The sequence below is a fragment of the Etheostoma spectabile genome, chromosome 1, assembly GCF_008692095.1.
Source record: "Etheostoma spectabile isolate EspeVRDwgs_2016 chromosome 1, UIUC_Espe_1.0, whole genome shotgun sequence".
NCBI lineage: Eukaryota > Metazoa > Chordata > Actinopteri > Perciformes > Percidae > Etheostoma > Etheostoma spectabile.
This window is the reverse complement of record NC_045733.1, coordinates 20,659,767-20,680,664: the sequence shown is the minus strand read 5'-3', so window position 1 is coordinate 20,680,664 and position 20,898 is coordinate 20,659,767. Positions and strand designations below refer to the sequence as shown.

The 20,898-nt window shown below is 41.4% G+C and overlaps 1 protein-coding gene across 1 annotated transcript; it reads right to left on the bottom strand.

The window, feature by feature from the left end:
- Positions 1–165: 165 nt before the first annotated feature.
- On the bottom strand, positions 166–20,260 carry slc7a10a (solute carrier family 7 member 10a). The gene is made up of 11 exons (XM_032521788.1): positions 20,036–20,260; positions 16,399–16,603; positions 15,118–15,269; positions 6,440–6,565; positions 5,645–5,798; positions 5,320–5,443; positions 4,555–4,658; positions 4,309–4,405; positions 3,986–4,135; positions 2,055–2,232; positions 166–1,938 (listed from the first exon to the last, which is right to left on the bottom strand). The coding sequence occupies exons 1-11, from the start codon at positions 20,139–20,141 to the stop codon at positions 1,838–1,840; spliced, it is 1,497 nt and encodes a 498-aa protein (XP_032377679.1). The 5' UTR covers positions 20,142–20,260; the 3' UTR covers positions 166–1,837.
- Positions 20,261–20,898: the final 638 nt, after the last annotated feature.

Here is a 20,898-nt window from a genome sequence, read left to right as displayed (position 1 = left end):
CAGTGACAATGATAACATGTTTACCATGGTCACCATCTTAGTTAGTGTATAATTAGCAAAAAAACACAAAATACACCTGAGATAACGATGATGCTAATGAGAAAGTTAAGGGATGCTATTGAGAACACAACAACCACTTGTATAATGAAAAAAGAAAGATGCATCTTAGATGTAGCTATTTTTAATAAGTACTAACATTGTTATTCTTGTACAACTTCACACTCTTACAAAACACAGAGGTGCACACAGCGTGTCACAACATGTCTGAGGAATGTGATCTTTGTAGGAGTCTCTGGCGCATTTGTGACACTTTTTTCTTCTTTAAAAAGTATTTACAGATCTCAGCTGAGCTAACAGCGCCTGGACATGGCACACGGACATTGTTGTTATTTAAAGGTGTGAGTGTCTTTAGTGGATTTGATGCAGGGGAGAATTCCTAGCCTCTGCTGGGCTGGTAAAGGACTGAATATTCAATTCAAACTCCAACCTGCTGGTTTACATCATGTTAAACAAACCTTCACATGTTCCGCTGTATGTACAACATAAACAGCTGAGGGCGATCAGAGATTAGTTAAATACTTGTATACACCCATATCACCTGGAGCACAGTAAATTAGCATACTGCGTAGCGGTACCATAAGTCTAGTAATGAAATCAATCTGGCCATAATCATTTGGAGGTAAATTTGAATGGGGCTGTAATAAGTCAGTATTTTCCCAGAAAGTCCAAAAGGTCATAATAGGCCAATGGGACTATAATCAGTTCAACTATATGATGTCAATAATACCAAAGTAAGTCAGTGGGCCAGGGGCTAATTGCAGTAATGATGTGCTTTTGGGGAAGTGGAAGCAGACCAATGCACAAGTAAACATTAACTGCCAGCCACCCATCTGTCAATATGGATTCTGGTTATGTTATCTAACAACATGTTAATGTTAAGCACTGTTTCTGATTCTGTATCAAAACATCAAGTCAAAAATCTGGAATCCAACAACTGTCTTGGCAGGTCAGGCACTTTGAAAGAGTTCACAGTGGCAGTGAGATTATTTCCGAAGCCTGTCGACGTGTTGTATTAATGCAGCTTCATTCTGAGAGGCAGCCCTTCGTCCAGCTGACAGCCACAAACTTCCCGCCATCCTTTTTGGTGATGGGTGTGGGGTAATCTCTCTAATAATAATATGAAGGTACCTATAGTCTCTTTCAGGAAAAAGGAGTGCTATAATAAAGAATAAAGTAAAAAGAATGGCCAGATACTGTTGCCAGGCAGAGATACAGACAGGAAAATCCTCATCCACATTAAAAAACAGCAATGACAATATTTAGTGAGAGAAAGCTAAAGATAGCAGCAGTAAAAGAGAAGTATCGCTAAGTGCAGAAACTGCTTGCATATTTACCTCAAAAAAGTTATTACACAATCAAAATACCCGCACAAACCAATACACTAAACAAATATATATCCATTTCATAAGGCACATTAGCTCAAGGATTTTGTTAAAGTCGTAAAAGAATATCCTGGAAGTGAAGCATAAGATGACAGATGGAGGTTCTTTGAGGGAGAGGATGAGATAAAGATCCTGGTAAAGGGAATGGAGGAACGGTACCATCCAACATCAAAAAAACATATTCCGCAGCTTTAGGGTTTAACATGCTAATGCCCTAAAATCCATTTATTTTATACTGGAGCTCCATCGCAGCCCCAATCAGTCTGCACCTGTGTAAGAACATGGACAAAACCATGTCTTCACCTTCAACAAACTGACCGATATGACAAACTGTAGCGCAAAACTGGATGTGCTGGTGTTGATGTAAAAAGGGAATTCCTGGTTGACTGCCCCGCTCAGTCGATGGCTTTTGAGGCAGTGAGGGGTTCAGTCTCTGAAGGGTCTTCCTGAGGAAACACCACATAACACACCTTCTGGCCCATGTACGTGACTCTTTCTGTAACACAAAGGACAACAGTTTTAAATACAGGGGCCAACTGCTAACCTTCTCTGAAAAAAAATTCAATATCTATAATATGTATATCTATACATGTACCCTACAGCCCAACTCACCGACTAGCATGTCTACACATTTGGGTTTGTTCTTCCACTGAACACCCACAAAGTACACAGGGACTCCAGTCAGCATGATGACCATTCCCAGGCCACAAACCACTGGTTCAGAATACAGACTGAAGCCCAGCAGCACAGCCCAGAATATTAAGTAGGTGATGGGGATCAACATGTTTACCTGCACGGGACAAAAATACACACAATCCTGAGGATTTATTAAATTCTTGTTTATGCAGCTGTAGAGCGATTGCCACATTTTATTCATTGAGGGATGACAAATTTGTACATTTCTTCTATCTACAAAAAAGCATATTAGGCTACAGTTTACTGTTTGCAAGTATGGGGCCGGGAAAGTATATAATTTTAATAATCCATTCCTGAGATACAATTATAGATAATCGTGTATGTTTAGTATTTTTTTTTAAAGTGCATGTACTCTCTCAAGATTATGACCATATAGACTAATATAAAGTCTATGATCAAGACACACACATTTGTAATTTTACTTTTCAGACACCGGGGGGCACCAGGATTCTGTACATGCTCGGTCCCCTCCACCAGGCTCACGTCCATCTCATGGCCCGGCCCAGCCAACAGGATTCAGCTCAGCTGTCTAGCTGCTTAGGAAATGTAACGGAGCAAGCTGCCGCTCAGCAGAGCTGATAGGCTTAAAGAGCAATGCGTTAGTTAACGTTACTAGCTAGTGATGGGTGGATAAAGCTTTGGGGCTTTCATTCTACTTGAGCCGAAAAACCTTTCTGAAGCTGCGCGGGGATTTCAACACAGCAAGCACGGTGGAAGCTGGTGGCTTGTAAAACGTATTGAGGCCGTTAAGACTGGGCCAAAGATTATATATATAAGATCATATATATTGTCCCAGCTGTCTTATAACGTAACTTACTTGGTTGCAATAGCCACGGTCGACAGAGTGGTGTTTTTTCTGTCTTCAAACGTAGCTAGCTAGCTAGCTAACCATGACAATGACGGCTAGTGGGAGCGCCATTATTAAGCTAGTTTACAACCATTTTTTGAGGCAGGCCTCGTTGACTAACGTAGTAACGTTAAAACAAGTTTGGGTTAACATTTCAAGCACCTGCAATGCTGACGTGAATATACGTTTATTTTTATTATTTTCTTTGGCCAGTGCATTACACAAAATGACTAACTTTCATTGGCTACAGCTGCTACACCTGCATCGCCCAACAAGCTAACGAGAAACCAAACGATGCTAACGCTAACGATACCGTCTTCGGTTGTTACCTTTGTGTTATTAAATGCTGCATAAGCTGATTATTTACCCTCCATGTAGACCTATCGTTATCTTTTGAACACAAAGGCTTAGTTAAGGGGAAAATAGTAATTATGGAATTCATGTGAAGGTAAGATTCCTTCACATTACATTAACCCTTTTAACTTAAATCCTAATATGATATTTTATACTATCTCATGTAGCCTAATTTTAACTAGCATTGCCAGTTCAGTAATTATTAATAATGAAATAATTGGTCCACGCCTTATAGACCTGTATGTATCTGAATTACTGTGTGCACATTTTAAAGATGTAGAAAAAAATAATACACATTTTGTCACTTTGGTTTTAGTCCGTATGGCACCATGTGTTGTTAACTTTATTGTACGTGTCCCTGCTGCATTTTATCTCTCTAGCTTTTATCTTACATTGTTTTTCCAGTAGAAGTCCTCATTGTGTTCTTCTGTTATTTACTCTTGTTACATATTTTTAACATTTCCCCGATAGAGTTGATGAGTGGAAAAGTTGATATTTAAGCAGTGGCCCAGGAGTTTTGGCACAGGGGTCACTGGTAGTTAATTGGAAGTAAACTGAGAGCTATATGACTTCATAGTTAACTACCATGCCTTTAACCAGTTAATTTAGTCCCGGTAGTGGATCTGTGGTTCTTAGGTTTCTGTACCTTGATGGGTCTGACCAGGTTTGGTCTCTTCTTGCGGAGGTAGAGGAGGCCAGCAATGGTTACCCCATAGGACAGATAGTTGATAAAGGACACATAGTTGATCAGGTTGTGTGTCTCTCCAATGCACAGGATGACTATGGTGGCCATGCACTGTGGGTGATGAAGGTAAATTTGAGGGGTCAAATAAATATTAAAGAAACTAAAAATAATGCAAAATAGTTCCATATTAAAAAAACAATCTCTATGCGTGGTGATCCCTTCTGTTGTGCGTGCGTGCATGTGAAGCTCAAGAAAGTGGACAAAACTGTGAGTGCAGCACTCACGCAGACCAGCAGGGCAGGGATCGGAGTGCAGGACTTTAAGTGGATCATAGCTAGAAGGTAGGGCAGGTGACCCTCTCTGGCTCCAGAGAAACACAATCTACAAATGTACAGACACATATGCACATGTGTGTATGTAACTATTGACACCCTTGTTCTTATTTTTAGGACGTATTTGGCAATCATAAAAGGACATTTAAACAAGGTTTGGCATGTATTGTGCAGCACAGGAAGGAGTGTGTGTTCTACCTGGAGGAGGTAAACAGATATCCGTTGATTCCTCCAAAGGTGGACAGTGCTACAGAGATCGGCATCACCCAGGAAAACATCCCCAGGAGCTTTTCACCAAATGTCTGGAACAACAAAACATCTGATGGGTCAGATTATTGAAGTTTGCTATGTGATTGACTTGTTGATTTATTCAATGTGTGAATATTCAATGTGTGAATTTATTAATTTCACTGAAAGATGCATTTGAGCATACTGCATAGCTATATCGGATGGCTACAGCTACATATATAAGGCTTGCATGTGTGAGAGAGAACTCTCTTTAGAGCTTTTTTTGGATTTAAAGATTCTAATAACGACGGCCTTATCCTTTTATATCCTACACTGCATGTAATTCAACTCCATCGAAAGAAAGTAGTCACACACTGATCTCATGACTGTGTTTGGTCGGGCGCCCGGGTGGTTCGGTTGATGGAGCGCGCGCCCCTTCCTTGAGGCAGAGGCCCAGGGTTGGAATCTGACCTGCGACAGGTTTTCTGCATGTCTTCCCCTCCCCCCCCTCCCCTTACATGCTGTCCTGGTGATTGGAGGCTAAAATGCCCAAATAATAAATAATCTTAAAAAAATTAGTTTGTTTGGTTGACGTCTGACGGATGCTAGGTTATGTTAGGCTTCAGCAGACTTACAGTTTCCAGACAACTGAACTTCATGTCAAACAGTATGTAAACTGCTATGAGCTCCAATAAGAGACATACAGTACATTTATGGAGATGGAGAGCTGCTCACCACTGCCACAGCGTTGGAGGCCAGCAGCTCTTCAGGAGTCATGGAGGAAAAGTAGGCAATGTTGGTCATAGTGTAGACAAGGGTCACCAGTGGGATGGAAATGTAAATGGCACGGGGCAGGTTCCTAATAAAAATAATAATATGAGTAATGCCAATAATTGAATTGTTGATGCTCCAACATTTTACAGAGCATTAACAAGGCAATTATGTAAAAATATAACTGAATTCAAACCAACATGGTTTGCAACTACTGGACTGAGATGTACATGGTGTTATAAGAAAAGCTGTAGATATGACATGCTATCTGTGCATGGGAATGCCGTACTTGCGTGGCTCCACAATCTCCTCTGTAACATAGTTGAGGAAATTCCAGCCGCTGTAGGCGAAGGAGGCCTGAAGGAAGGCCAGCGCTATCTGTCCCACAGAGGGATCCTGACTGAATTCAAAGGCCACACTGGGCCGTAGGGCATCGTAGTGACCTGGAGAAGTTGAGAGGAAGGGTTGTGTGGATAAAATAGTGAAAAAAATCCTATATGACGGTGTTTAAAAATTCAAATCAAATTATAAAGAACGTAATTTGGTCCTTAAGGTTTCCACTACAGTACAACTTCAGCATTATTACTCTAACACATGATATCATGTTAGGGATTAGTTAGTTTATGTTACCAAACTGAAGTGTTTAAAGGTTTCTCAAGAGTACAGTTGTTCAACATGAAATCTACTTTGTGAATACAGTATATACAGAAGATCCCTTCATTTATCTTTGAACTGTTTTGGCATTTATTTAAATCTAAATGCATCCTGCACCCAAATTCATTTACATGCAACACTTGGGCTATATCTTGCTCAGAGTTAAGCTGTACACTTTTTTATATTGCATTCATATTATATTCCATATTTACTGTCTCAATTAGTTCTCTCAATGTGCTGTTATTTTAGACATTAAAATTATAGTTATTTTATATCGTTTTTCCTATCTTTCCTATCCGTATTTGTTCTTTCAACAATTGTTTCCTAATGGAGATAAAAATAAAAACATTGATCAAACAATCAATGTACTATATGAATAGTCAATTCCAAACAAAGATTTCATCTCACTGGATTGTGTATGTTTGTTTACCTCTAAAGATTTGGACGAGTCCTACCACTATGATGAGTACTAGAGCGAGGAGTTTTCCTACAGTGAAAACATCCTGGATCCTTGTCGCCCAGCGCACACTGGAGCAGTTCACCCAGGTCAGGAATACTGCGGAAACACACACACACACACACACACACACAACAGAGAGATACAACTGAAATCATTTACAAAGCATCACATTTCTGACAGACTTCTGCTTCCACTAAATTATCAACACCCACTGAGGTAATAAGAAGAATAGGTATAATATGTATAGGCAGCATAGGTATTCACCAGCATGGTTGCACGGACTACATGTATTCTGCTGCCTCTTCCATATGTATGTTAAATCTTATGGTTCACACTCCACATGACTCCACATTCCTGTCTTGGCACCACACACAGGTAAAAAAGAAGAACTCATCTGGAATTAAATACTTCGTACTTCCCTCCACACACCCTTCCTTTATTCTAATGCTCAGTTTTATGTGTTTGTAAGTGCTGTGCCACCATAACAAGGGCTGGATTTGAACCAGTCTGAGCAAGTTCAAGCGTCTCTCCAGTTGTCCTCAAACTCAATTAGAGGCATCCTAGTGAGAGGTAAACCCAGAAGAAAGTACAGCACAGATACATCAAGATAGAGAGAGAAAACTAGACTTTTGTGTAGTTGTACTTTTCTTTTTTTAAGTTAAAGGTGTGCAACCCTGTGCACTTTATACCACACATTTGAGTTTGAAAAAAACATTGTACTAAAACTGCAATTTAGTCAGCCAACTCACGTGGAATAGATTTTAATATAAATGTAGAATATGTACAGCATTAATGTCTGGCATCTGGGAAATCTTGAAGCAGACAGAGTCACGTGACGTGTTTGTCCAATCAGCTGCAGCCATTGCGGTTGAAAGAGGATGTTGACTGTTTTCTTTGCTTGTCAGTGGTCAGTGAAGAGAAACTGGGGGTGAATGCTGGGGCAGTCCCATCCATGAAAACAACACGTACATGGACACCCACCATAAGACTGCGCTCAGACTGCCTGTGTTGCAGGTCTTTCCATTCATTTTGAATCGGGATAGTCCGTTTAGGCTGTGGCTCCAGGGGGGACACTCGAAAAACCGCAGCGGGCCAAAAAGTTGAGACTTAATCAACTTTTGGAGAAACACAATCCCATGTCACGCTGCGAGGCCAATCATGAAACTGGCAATCAGAATTATCGGTGTGTTTTGTGGCGGTGTTAGAATCCCGTACACTAAACAGGATACATTACGGTCTTTATTGCTACCACAAAAAAAGTTTTCAAACACTATGAGGATAAAAAAATGAAACCCAAGCACTGGACTGCCTGGGTGTTTGTGTAGTAGCTGGTAGTAGTAACATTTTTCCTACACAAAACTCGTTACCCACTCTTCTCTTTTCTTTCTCTCATGTGAAATAAAGCTGCTTTCAAGTGCAGTCGGAAACGTTGAGATAAATAAATGATCTGATGGAAAACAGTAATTGTGAAATATAAAGTCTACTTGTGCTTTGTGGGGGGGCCATTTCATTGACACTCCCCCCCACTGCACCACCCTGCCACAAATCGACAGAATGCCACGTAGGAGGAGATTTCCATGTGAGTGGCTGGCCGCTTCACTTCATATATGCTGTGTGCTGTAGGAGGTTTGGATGTTAAAAGCCCCTTACAGACACCTTGTTACTTAAATGTAATGGAAATTTTACATGCTGGCGGGTGTATCACATGTAAAAGTAACATAAACGCTTACCCACCATTTTCTTGTCTTCTCGGTGAGGTCCCATTGCCTCTGTTTCATGTGCAATCAGAATAGTTTGGAAATTCACACGCCACAGCTAGAGATTATGAAGCAGTTCAGGTGACAGGATGTGTGTGAGCAAGCTTGTCTAGATTCTCCATCTTTCTTTGTCTCTTCTCTTGTCTCTCAGCTTTTTGCATCTTGTCTTTTGTCTTGTTTCTCTCCTGTCTTTACTGGTTCTCTAGATTTCTCAATTTCTCTCCTTTCACTCCTCCTCGCTCTCTTGCAGGAGTGGCACAGCAGTGTGTGTGTGTGTGCGTACTAGCATATATGGGTGGAGGGTGTTACTGACCATGTCATCCATCACGGAGCAAGGTTTCCCTCCCACCACAGAAATCTGAACAAACTGCTTCCGTTTGAGTGGACACACACACACACACACACACACACACACACACACACGTGTGAATTTTTGGCAGGATGTTTTGGTGGCACCAGGCAGAGCATTCTCTCCCTTACAACACCACTGTGTTTTATAGTCAGTTACCCTAGGGGTGTTGCATGCATTTCCGTTCCTGTGTTCTAGTAGAAACCCCCCCCCACCACTTCCTCCTGTGTTAACCCTGACAGGAAGGAGGTGCCAGCAGGCTTTGACTGTGACAGCGCAGGTAAATCCAGCTTCTGTTGAAGGCTGCCTCGGCAGCAGAATACTAAACTAATTATTGCTTTTACTCCTAATGGATTCTGACCTTAACTTTGGACAGATTAATCAGGGGGCTTTAACCTCAGGAACGCCTCCACTTGATCCAGGCTCTGGTCACAGTAGTTACTGAACTGGCAATGACACCCAAGGCTTGTCTGTTCACCACAAGGTATCTGACACCAGAATCCCTGCAGTAAATCTACAGGATTCAGTCTGGGATAAAAACATGCAGAGACTAGCTGACAAGTGAAACCAAATACAATCAGTGATCGTGACGTAGTGGTAGATAAAAGGAACGCTGCAACACAAACTAAAACTAGTTGTTGCAACAGTATAAACTTACTTTCCTGTATAACAGGGACACACCTTTTCTATTCTGTTGCTCTCACAGTGACATTTTCTGGCAGGTTTCTTGTCACAGTAGTGAACCGAAGAGATGCAATATAATTGTGTCAAAATAGTTTTAACAAAGAGGCAACTTTAGCATCCTTTCCCTTCATTTATAATTGATGCATTGGGTTAATGGTTCCATCCAGAACAGCTACAAGTTAACAGGTAGCATTTATGTTTTTATAAGTACATGCGTCCGCCCTATTCTCACGAACACAATCTCTCAGGAGCGCCTTGAGGGAATGGCTTCAAATTTGGCACATCATTCTACGTGATGAATTGATTGGTGGTCAATGATTTCATGCCCTATAAGGTCAAAGGTCAACTTTACCCTCATGTGTTCTGCAAAAACACTTTTCTGGCCATTATTCAACACTATTATTCAGGAACAGAAGTGGAGACATTGCATCCAAAACTATACACAAAATACCTTTTATTAAAAGTCTTCACTACTTCACTTCACTTACGTATATTATTTGAGTCTGGACAGACATGGATGTAAACTGACTTGTTGGCGGAGGCATTCAACCTCATGATAGTACAGAGATAAGAGAGAAAGGATCAAACCAATATGGGCAGTAAGTGGTGATCTCTTTATCCCCAGATTCACTCTTTGTTCTATTTTTCAATGAACCACTCTGATTCAATCGTCTGCAGAGCAGTTGCAGCTGTTAGTCTGCTGACCGACCACAATCCCTCAATTGAACTCCAAAGTAGTTTCATGCAGCATTCATTTTGAGTCCAGCATGGCCAGGAAATCTTTGGAAGTCTAGGACTGAGAGCATTAAATTGAAATCACTTACCCAGATTTACCCAATTTGTGCATGATGTCTGTATTTATTCTTAGCCTGCATACTGCGCTCTACGGCAGTTGTTTGTGTCTATGTTGTGCCTATAGTTGTCGGTCGTTCTAAGTGTATGGAGGGCCGACAGGTACGCAGTGTGCCTGTGAATGGTGTTAAGCTTCTGGAAGCAGTTCAGTTTTTGGCACCAGGTCAAAGTTAATTAAATCTACAGTACAGCTTTTTTGTTTTTTCACTATTGAAATGAAATGGAAATTGCAGTTTGCACGAACAACAGAAGTTTCTATTGCTGGCATAAATGTAACGCCAGGAAAGACTTGGGACCCTTGGCTCAGCATTGCTGAATCTTTGAAATCCATCCTGTAGACTTGTGCTATAGCCTTCTTGCTTCTATCTGTGTGTGTGTGTGTGTGTGTGTGTGTGGTGTGTGTGTGTGGTGTGTGGTGTGTGTTTTGGTCGCTTTTGTCTAATGCCACTCTCCTTGTCAGTGCCTCTTGTTGTTTTTTTCTATTTGTCTGTGTGTCTTGTTTGTGAGCTGCAGACATTGTTCTTGTTGTTGTGTTTTTGTTGTCTCCCTCCGTCCCATACTTCCTCTTTGTTACTGTGTGGAAACATTTGATCACAAGAAAGGAGTGTGGAAAAGATGCACGGTGCCTTCTTCGGTATGTGTAGTGTACTTCTCTGTATATTGTCATCTAGACCAATGTTTTGCACTTTTACTTTTTTGTTTAAATAAAAAAATTGATGTAAAAAGAAAAACAAGCTGCTATTGCTGTTTTTCCTCAGTAAAACTAAGAGAGAATCAGAGTGTGTAGCCCTCCTGATTTGAAAAGAAGAACATCTCTGTTGGTGATTGTTGGGTGTGATGTGAAATGAATGATGATGTTCTCTTGTTGTAGAAAATGTACGCTTTGTAGATTATTGATGTGTATCTAGTAAAAGTGATCTATTTTTGACAGAATAAAGGGGTGTTACAGAGTACATTTCCTCAAAAGGGAGTACCAGGCACATGCCTGTGTTGCTGTAAACTGTCCAGGGCTCCTATTCTTAGAAGATCACTACCAACTGGACCTGTCTGGTTTTCAACTAGACCTGTCTGGTCCTCCCCCACCCCCCTACACACACACACACACACACACACACACCTGGGACTTGTGACTCGCATGCAGTCAGCTGCAGGGGAGAAGGAATATCAAGGCTGACTCATTCATAAACCTGTCACTAAGAAATGTGCAGTTTACATAACAGGCCTAAATGAGACTCAGCAGCGCAGAACATTATCCACTTAATCTGTTTCACACAAACGCTGGGAAATGTTTACATTGTATCCTCGGCAGCCAAGATACTTAAAGTTTTTCTATCCTAAAGTGAGTTAAAACGGTTTTGCTATTTCCCTTTGGGCAGATTATAAGCAACTTGATTGGTTTTTGCTTCTGTGGGTCATTTTATATGTATGGTTTATTATGCTCCTCCTGAATTTGTCTAGAAGGGCATTTCTGATGAACACCACTGCAGAGTGACTCACTGTACTGTAAACAGAGTTGTGTAAGTCAAAGGCTAAAAGAATGGGCGACCTTTGAATAAAAATAGCAATCAGCCAGTGAAGGCTTCTCTTGGGAAAAGACTGTAGGTGGTGCTAACAACAGTCATTTCCACATTTGAAATGATGGCATTTGGATATAACAAAGTTTTTTATTTTTTTTTATTTCCACCACCATGTTTAGAGGACTGACGTGTCTCACTTCCATGGATCTGCTTTTGGTGTTTGACAGTGATGGAGCTAAAGTGAAAATACTTTTTAAACTGTTTGCTGCAAATGTCTCTATAATGCGAGATTCTTGTAGGGTTCAGAGGAATATCTTCTCCATCTGTTATCAGCATGCTGTTGAACCAGACACTTTCCCCACTGATAACGTTTCAGAGATAAGGATTGAAGCTTAGACACAGTTACTGCTGATGACCACAATCTCACTGTCACTGCAGGTCTGAAGTGTGATGCTGTGGACCAGAGAGAAGGACGGAGGGCCAGAACCAAGCAGCCAATCAAAAGGAACATCAAACGGCCAACCAGAATGTTGGCTGGCCAATAGGATCCCCCATCATTGATGTGCAAGGTGTCCTGCCCATTTCCTGTTCCCATGGTGCTCAGTGACAGGAGCGTCACGGTAACCACTGTGAAACAATGCACAATGGTGCAGACACACCCTCTCATTAGCGGCGTCCACAAAGGCTGGCACCATTATATAGTCTGACACTGATACTGACACACACACACACACACACACACACACATTAATTTGCACCACACTCAACTCGAACAACACATAAAAAACAACACATAAAAAAACACACACAGTAGGTCCCTGGCCTTAGACAGTGTAGCATTCTTTTGCCAAAAATAGTGGTCTACTGGTGTGCTCAGTAAATGTTAACCCCAGCCCAGATACCCCAGCCCTCTCCCATCTCAACTGGATGGAGTAACGGGGGGTAGGGGGGTTCTGGTTTTCCATCCAGTTCAGACAAGAACAAACTGGCTATCTTGTTGAGCAGATACATGCACATGTCTGCTTTGGCTATTTAAATACAGATTGCTATTCTGTACGACATTTTAAAGAGAGGTGCTGGTCAGATTAGAGGCTGGAAATAGAGCACAGCATTTCATCTGGAGTATTCAAATGACAATGATCGTTGTCGGCACACTGTGAACTGTCATAGTATCATATTTTAAAAGCCATGAGATGAAAGTAGCTGGATTTGGCTTGCAGAGTTTGTAGTTGTGTGGCTTTGCACTTTCTTTACATTACAGCGAGCCTCTTCCCACAAGTCAGCCGCTCACTGCCAACACGTTAGTCACTCAGTGCTGAGGTGTATCCTGCTGGATGGACACATTTGTCTAGACAGGTACAACGTCAGCTTTTTACTTGCTCTCATTTGTTTTCCCAGCACTTATATATGATCCATCATCATTCAATGCTCAATCAATATGTATTTAATCAATTTTGAGTGTGCTGACCTTTTACGGTAAGATCAGTTTCCTTTAAGGTTGAGCTAGAAAAGGTTTGCTCTGATGTTTACCTCACTGGGAGTCACTCTGGGTTAACCTATCAGGTGACCTTAATGTCAGAAGCAACAGAAGGTCTGAAGTGTGATACTGAAAACCATGATGTCATGATGACAGAGGCAGAGAGCAGACTGGCAGCAAGCAGCCAAGAGGAATATAAACCAGCCAGCCACAGTATCACACACCAATAGGATCCTCTGAAACTGATATAATATTATTAAATAGAGTTATATTGTATAATTTTTGGTTTAAAGGAAGAGTTCAACATTTTGGAAATATTGTCATTTACTTTCTTGCTGAGAATTATAGGAGAAGATCAATATAATGCTCATATCTGTCTTTAAATATGAAACTACCACCATGGTTAGCTTAGCATAACAATAAAGACTGGAAAATGTGGGAAACAACTAGTCAAGCTCTGTCTACAGTTGACAAAATATGACTACGAGTACCTCTAAAGCAACTAAAACAAGTTGTGGTTTTACAAATAATGTGTAAAATATTTCATGGCCAGAAACCGTAACTTCAAGGAGTCTTGTCACCCCGAGGTTGCCAGTCAGTTTCCCCTATTGCCAGTATTTATGCTATGCTAAGCTAAACCAACCATCACCTGGACAGACAGCGGAGCTACCATGAGAATGGCAATGTTTTTTCCAAAAATGCTGAACTATTTCTGTGAGAGAGCTCTCAGTATTTGATATATGGATATTTGCTGTTTAGGAAGTGGGCAACTCAAGTCCAACCACACAAAATGTAAATGTGTAAAACAAATGTGATACACACCAATAGTGCCCAGCCTATCAACAACATTGATGTTGATGTGAAGATACTGACAGTCGCCTTATGTTCTGTCTGGGCTAAATAGAGTGGATTGCCCTTTACTTCCTTTCTCACATATATACAGTAGTTCATTAGAGCCTCACAGATCTTTGTTCAGTGACTTAAATAATCATTGATCTCGCTTGTTGTGCTGTTCACTGTTCCAGAAGTAACACAATAGTGATCTTGCCATGATCCAGTTAAAAGTTGAAGAGGAAGGTCAGTCATTCAAAGCTGCCAGGTTGTATTACACTATGTGCATTGCAGTGCCCCAGCTCTTCTCCTCTCACAAATGACAGGGAACGCACGGCTTACATTTAAACATGAGTGTGTTTTGAAGAATTAAACACATAATATAATGTACAGTGCGTACTGCCATGTTGATGTGGCACAAGATGACTGACTGCAATTCAGAAACCTTACAGGGAAGGAATCCTGCCAAGGGTTGCTACTTGAAATTCTGACTTGCAGACTCACTCTGTGGCATCTGACTTTAAATGTAAGGAAAAGCAGCACCCAGAGTCTGCTAGCCTCTGCCCTGGAAAGATCCTCCACTGCACAGGCTTTCATGTGTTTTATGTTTCAGTTAGTTTGGAATCAACAGAAGAAGCCCATGATTGAGAGGTTTACTCCTCAATGCAGCGGGCCCGGGTTTGACCACGCCGCCTATAAAAACTCAAGCTTCATCAAAAAAAAATCTGAGGGAATGGACGTAAGCTCTCTGGAAAGCACAGATTGGAAAACATCACAGCAAACCATTTATTTGTATTTCTACTCTGATATTTATAATATTTGTGCAACTGCAACACAGTTTCCCTTCGGGGATCAAAAAAGTATTTCTGATTCTGAAACACACTGCAAATGATTTGGTTCTTACCAAGATAAAAAAAACTTAGATTTAGAAGTGTTAGATAAGTTATCTTGGTTTAAGAGTGAATTTATTCTTGTAAGTGTTCAACTTTACACTATAATCTTAAATCAAGCAGGCTGGTCAAGTTAAATGATCTTGCTGCATGGACAGATAATTTCACTTGTTTTGAGTACTTTTTCCCTCAGATTTAGTGTTTTAACCTTTTTTGCAGTGCTGACTTAACAGAAGAACTCATGAATTATGACAAACGCATTCAGAGGGCTTTGGGCTGTTTGTGACTCACAGATACAGATGGTGGCGAGGAGTCTGGTGGCGATGAACGGAGGCAGGCAGTTCTGGAAGGCAGGCTGCAAGACGTAATTGGAAAAGGTGAGCGCGATGACAGCAAGCGTGGTCGGATACATGATGAGGACGGCACTCCATAACAACAGGAAGCTACAGGATGAAGAGACAAAACACAGGATTTCGTATGTGAGAGTAAACGGCCCTTCCCATGAAATGTTTTTATCTTGAGATTTATTTGGCTCTTGCTGCTCTCATTAAGTTCCATCCTGACGTCACATTTAAACTTATTAGTCACTAAGAGCTGCCTACTAGTACAACCAGAGTTTCCTGCTGTTGGTCTCTGTCCAGCTCCACTGCAGCAGTTGGGGTTGGGTGACTTGCTCTGGGGCATCTTGGCATCAGTTATAAGAGACTGGTGCACAGACATGAGGGCGACCGTGCACAGTCTCTTCACTATACAGCAAATGGAAACTGATGCTGAAACCAGAAAACAGGATGCCTCATCTTACTGTGACCTTTATGTAAAGGAATGAATGAGCCACACAGGACTGAACTAGTGCCTCTGCAGGCAAGCAGAGTGCAAGGCACGTTTGAACTTCTCTGTCTTACAGTGCCGCTCCATGATCAGCTGACATGTCACATGACCACATGGAAGTCACAAGACTTTCAAAACTGATTGGTTCCAGACAGGCAGTCCCTATTAAACAAGCCCTCTTGTGTACAGACCCTGGAGGGCAGTACCATTCATACCAAGTGAGAACCTTTGCTGGAAACTACCACGCTTGACATACTTCTCAAGTTGCTGTAGTAGAAACTGCTGTTGCACTTTAGGCACAGCTAGTTTTAAAAATGTTGATACTGGTACCAATGCCATAACTTTGTTACTAGTTCTTAAACAATAATTTTTTCGATATCAATTTAATAAACAAAAAGAAATTACAACATAACACATTATGGCACAAATCTTTTAATTTATTTTTCAGCTCCTACTACGTGAGCCCGGTCTCTGTGTAACAGATTTTCCTGCGTGTCTCTATGTTGTGTAACGTTAGAAAGGCCAATCATAAGCTTGATTAGATCTTAACAGAAGCATGCTGCGTGCTTATTGGCTCACTGACGCTGATGAGACTTACTCCTTGGGTACTGGATGACGAGGCATTTTTTTTATACTCAATACGTTGGAAGCAATTCGGTCGGTGCCTTAAAAGTATTAAATTCAGTATCCAGCCCTAGGCACAGCAGTGTTGAAAAGTAACCGGACAAAAACTATAGCACTTACCCCACTAGCCCTCCAAAGATTTCTGTCACGTATGAATAGTCTCCTCCAGACTTTGGGATGGTGACACCCAGTTCAGCGTAGCACAAGGACCCAAGGGCACAGATCCCCCCTCCACAAACCCAGACAATGAGTGACAGCCCCACAGAGCCGGCATGCTCCAACACTCCTTTAGGTGAGATGAATATTCCAGAGCCAATGATGTTTCCTTAGGAGAAAAACAAAGATTGAGAAGGTTATGTACATAATACCTATAATTTAATATTTACTAGAAGGTACTCAAAGAGCACAAACATCTGCAGAACAAGTCTACCTGTCACACATCTATTTGAATTTGAAACCTTAACTCTCCAAACATTTAGACTCATGTCTATTTTTGGATTTTTGTTAAGTAATCAGTTCTTCTGTGGCTTGTTGATCCACTTTGACATCCAGAGATCCACATACAGGTTTTTTGAGACACTGACAAACTCAAAGGCTGAAAACAAAACCTTAGACAAAGAAAAAGAAGAAACAGCCGCCAATTAACCCCAGAGGTTTATTAAAACACCCCTACCATTTAAATCAAATCTCTAGGGAATCGTTTCAACTGACTTTGTTTCATTTAATTACATGTGCAATCTCCAAAGAACAGCTGATCATTAACATGTTCTGTCTTGTGGTTTACTAGATGCATCTGTGAAACTGGTTTAGGTTTTGGACTATAATATTGACTCTCGTATCAACTAAGATAAGAAGTCAGAGCACCCTAAAACTTTTTTTTGTTGAATTTTGAATGACACAGAAGTCTATCGGAAAGAAAGAGGATTCAGTTGTGGAAGGAGCCCATCAATAGAGCAGGATTTGTTATTTTGATATTTTATATCAAACAATAGAGGCAACACCTGTCCCAAGCATGCAATGAAAAAGTCATAGTTATACTTGATAGAACCGGTTAATCCAAACTGGCCTCGTGGTGTATGGTAACATGGCTCATTGAGGTCCTGGCTCAGATGTCCCCCAAACAGAGATAAACAGAGGTTCCCTGGTGGCTCAGTGGCTAAGGCACATAAGAGCCACCCTGTTATGAGTTCAAATCCAGCCTGCCACTCATATGTCATCACCCCTACAAAAAGAAAAGACAAAACAAAAACTAACAAGCCAGAGAAAGTAACCAAACAGCAGCTGTCCAAGCAAAAAACATCCTCCATGTTTTTCTGCTCTTCGGAACAAAAAACATGACTCTGTCCATTGTAAAAAGTTTTTGCTGCTAAAACCCCCGTGAGGCACGCCATTGCAGCTACCCCGTTGGAGCAGCTCTGAATGCTCCCTAATGATGCACGGGGAGAGAGGAGGTCCGAACAGTGCATTTATCACTGTCAGATTGCATTGTGGAGGCTGTGGTGAGATGCAGAGCTGTTACATAATGGCTATGTTGCGTTTGTTATGTCATAATGTTTGGCATCACAGTTTACAGCGGGAATCAGAGTCCTATTGACCCTCTCAGGCTTCCTGCACTACTGCTGAGAAATATTCTCAAAATGACTGATCACCATTTTATTCAAATCATGGAGAAATAAAGTAATGAAATCCCCTTCTGTGTAAAGAAGAAAAAAAAACGCTCATTTTAATCTGTAAGCTTGTATGAGAAAATAGAGGTACAGGTGTCTTTCTTTGTCTTCATGGACGTGTCCTACCAGTATTTACAAGCAGGGAGTGACCATAACAAGACTTTCCCCCTGAGGGGAAACCATGTGCAGGTGCTTGCTGGAGTGGAGGCGGAGCTGGTAAAATGTGGTAATAGCAGTTAATATAGATGTTATTGTCATATTTCCTAATTTGTGTGATTAAGTCCATTTAGTTTGGTTAGAGATTAAAAATGTAACGTGATACATTGGGAGCACTGTCCAACCCTGGATGTAGTAGTTGTAAACAGAGAGGCAGCAGCCAATCGCCACCCTTACAAGAGTGGGCCGTTGGATATGTGAGTAGGCTGCTCTGGTGGGTAGTAGCACGACTCGAGTTGGATATGTGTATAGCTGCACAGACTTCACTCCATCTGTGCTTCACAAAAAACGTGGCAAGTGGTCGGTGTTAACTGTGTGATTTAAGCAATCATTTCACATAAGCAATATGTAATGAGACCAAGTACATAACAGTTGGAAGCTTTCTGAAATATACTGTAAAACATAGTGAAAACTGTGGGTGTACTGTAAGTTGAGCAAAGATGTGTACAGCTGCTCGCCAAATGAACAAAACCCAGAGTTAAACAGGCAGCCTAAAGGAGTTTTAACTGGGACTGTATCGGTCTCTATCACAGCACAACAGACGTGACCTTGGTTATAAAGATAAGCTATTAAAATGATAACAGTACTATTGAAAGTGCCACACTGTAGATGTCCCAGATTGTGTTTCCTATTCCACCTTACTCTGAGATCTAATGCGAAAGAGCTGTTTGTAAAATATTTTCCTTTATTGTGCTCTATTTATGACTTGCTGTGGTGGGTCTGCATCTGTTTGCTAAGTAAAATACTTTTCCCTTTTAATATTCATCACCGTAAAAAATGGACGTGAGCTGCAGGCACAGGGGGTAATCAACGTGGAAAAAAAAAACTACCGTGGAAACAGTTCAACAGGCTCTAATAATGTGTAACATCTGTCTTCAACTTCCAGTTATCTTGGTTCCTTCCAGCATCACTGATACTTGGAGGGGTCCGCCTCCTCTTGGTCCAAGAGCTTTTCATTTGGACTTCTTATCAGCAAGGGGACACTTGGGACTTATGGAAGTCATGGCGGTACTGGATGTTTTCACTGGCCCATTCCTCAATGCCTCGCTCTCCTTTATCCAGTCTTCTAAATTATCTATAGCTATGCCATAATCATTCAGTCTAGTCTTTTCACCCTGCTTGCTATGGTTTCATATTATAATCAGACTATAAATATGTTTTTGATAAACCAGCCAGAATGTAGTTCCCCTACTCTAAAACATGCACAATGTGTAGTGTAGTTTAAGTATCTGTAGTCTTGCATTGCCAGAACTCTGGAAAGTAACTAACATTATAATCCAAGAACAGAATGTCTCACGCAGAAATAACTTCACGGCCTCATGACAGCATTCATGCCATGTCCAAAGTGTCCTCTGTCTCCATAAATGCAGAGGCTGGTTATCAGCTGATGCTTGGGGAACCCTCTGCATGCTGTCAGATTATAATAGCACATACTGCATAACCTGTTGACTTTATACTGCGGTTATGAGCCGGTTATAATAGACGATTACACAGAAACATTATGAATGAATCCCCGAACCCTGGCGGGGTACTAGTGTTGGGGCTCAGCCCTGGGGATGCTGGGATGCTTGGTCTGACGCGTTTAAACTTCAGCATGAGGAGATCCAGCCACGTAGGCATCACGTAGTCCATGTTCACATCGTCCCGACTGATGCAACAGTTTGCACGCATACATGAACGTGGACCGAGGCGGGCTGTACCAAAGTCACATAGTTTCAACCTAGACTAGTTCTGAAGCTACAGCAAACCCGACGCTTCTTTAAAACTAAAGCCACATCCGCCACCTTACAGTTTTACCGCCAGCCGGATGCTGGAGCTGGAGCCGTGGAAGTCACCGTGAATCCGGTTAAAGACAAAAGCTGTCACACACTCACCGATGATAATAGCGCAGGCGCTCAGAAGTCCAATTTCTTTTTTCAGCGTGACTCTGTCGTTCTTGGAGGAGTTTTCAGCCTTCTTCTTTTTCTCTTTGTCCTCCATCTCCTCCGCCTTACTCTTCTGCCTTCTGCCCGCCTCGGTCCGGTCCAGATACTGTAGGACTGAACCAAGCTCCACTCCCGGGGCTGCCCTTGTAATATCTTACTGATGAGGACACGCGCATGCGTGGGATTCACCACTGGAGTCACCACCTTGTCTCAGGTAGGCTGGTCTGGCCAGACCTTCTCCACGATAACAAAGGAAATCCTCAGGCTGTATGGGGAAACTTTTCACTTATAGGCCTAACTATATGCAGTTTTATTTCCCCAAATCTATTTTTAGTTATCATTATTTAATTTTTCTTGCTTTTGTTTTCCAACTTTACAAGAAAATATTACAATAAGGCTCTTAGTCTGCTCTCTCTGGGCTGCTCCCCTGTCGCAATTTAATTTTTAATGACTTTGATTCTAATTTAATTGTATGAGCCGACTGCATCACAAACGCCACTACTTCAGTCAGTTTTAAACATAGAGTATAATAAATAGGTTTTAATGCTCTCCCTTCTCTTCATTGAAGCCTTGATGTCTGAGGCTTGTGGTGATGCCCAGTGTGCTATAGGTGTTCTGCCAGTTAGTTTTGTTTTGTCATGGTTCATGTGTGCACTAAACATTACACTTTGTGAGAAAAAAATTGTCAATTCTAAGCAAACAAATTGTGATTCATATTCCCCCCCCCCCGAATCGTGCAGGCCTACTGGAAATGCAACGATGCATCTGGAACTTATACTTTTATTGTAAATGAATGATTTTCTGTCTGAAGA

Bases quoted from the DNA above. Each gene is read 5' to 3' on its own strand.
- slc7a10a (XM_032521788.1), bottom strand. From the start codon at position 20,141: ATGGAGGACAAAGAGAAAAAGAAGAAGGCTGAAAACTCCTCCAAGAAC. The intron at 5,799-6,439 runs GTAAACAAACAT...CAACTTCTCCAG, and splicing joins ACTCGTCCAAATCTTTAGAG to GTCACTACGATGCCCTACGG. The intron at 4,659-5,319 runs GTGAGCAGCTCT...TTGTTGTTCCAG, and splicing joins CCTCCAACGCTGTGGCAGTG to ACATTTGGTGAAAAGCTCCT.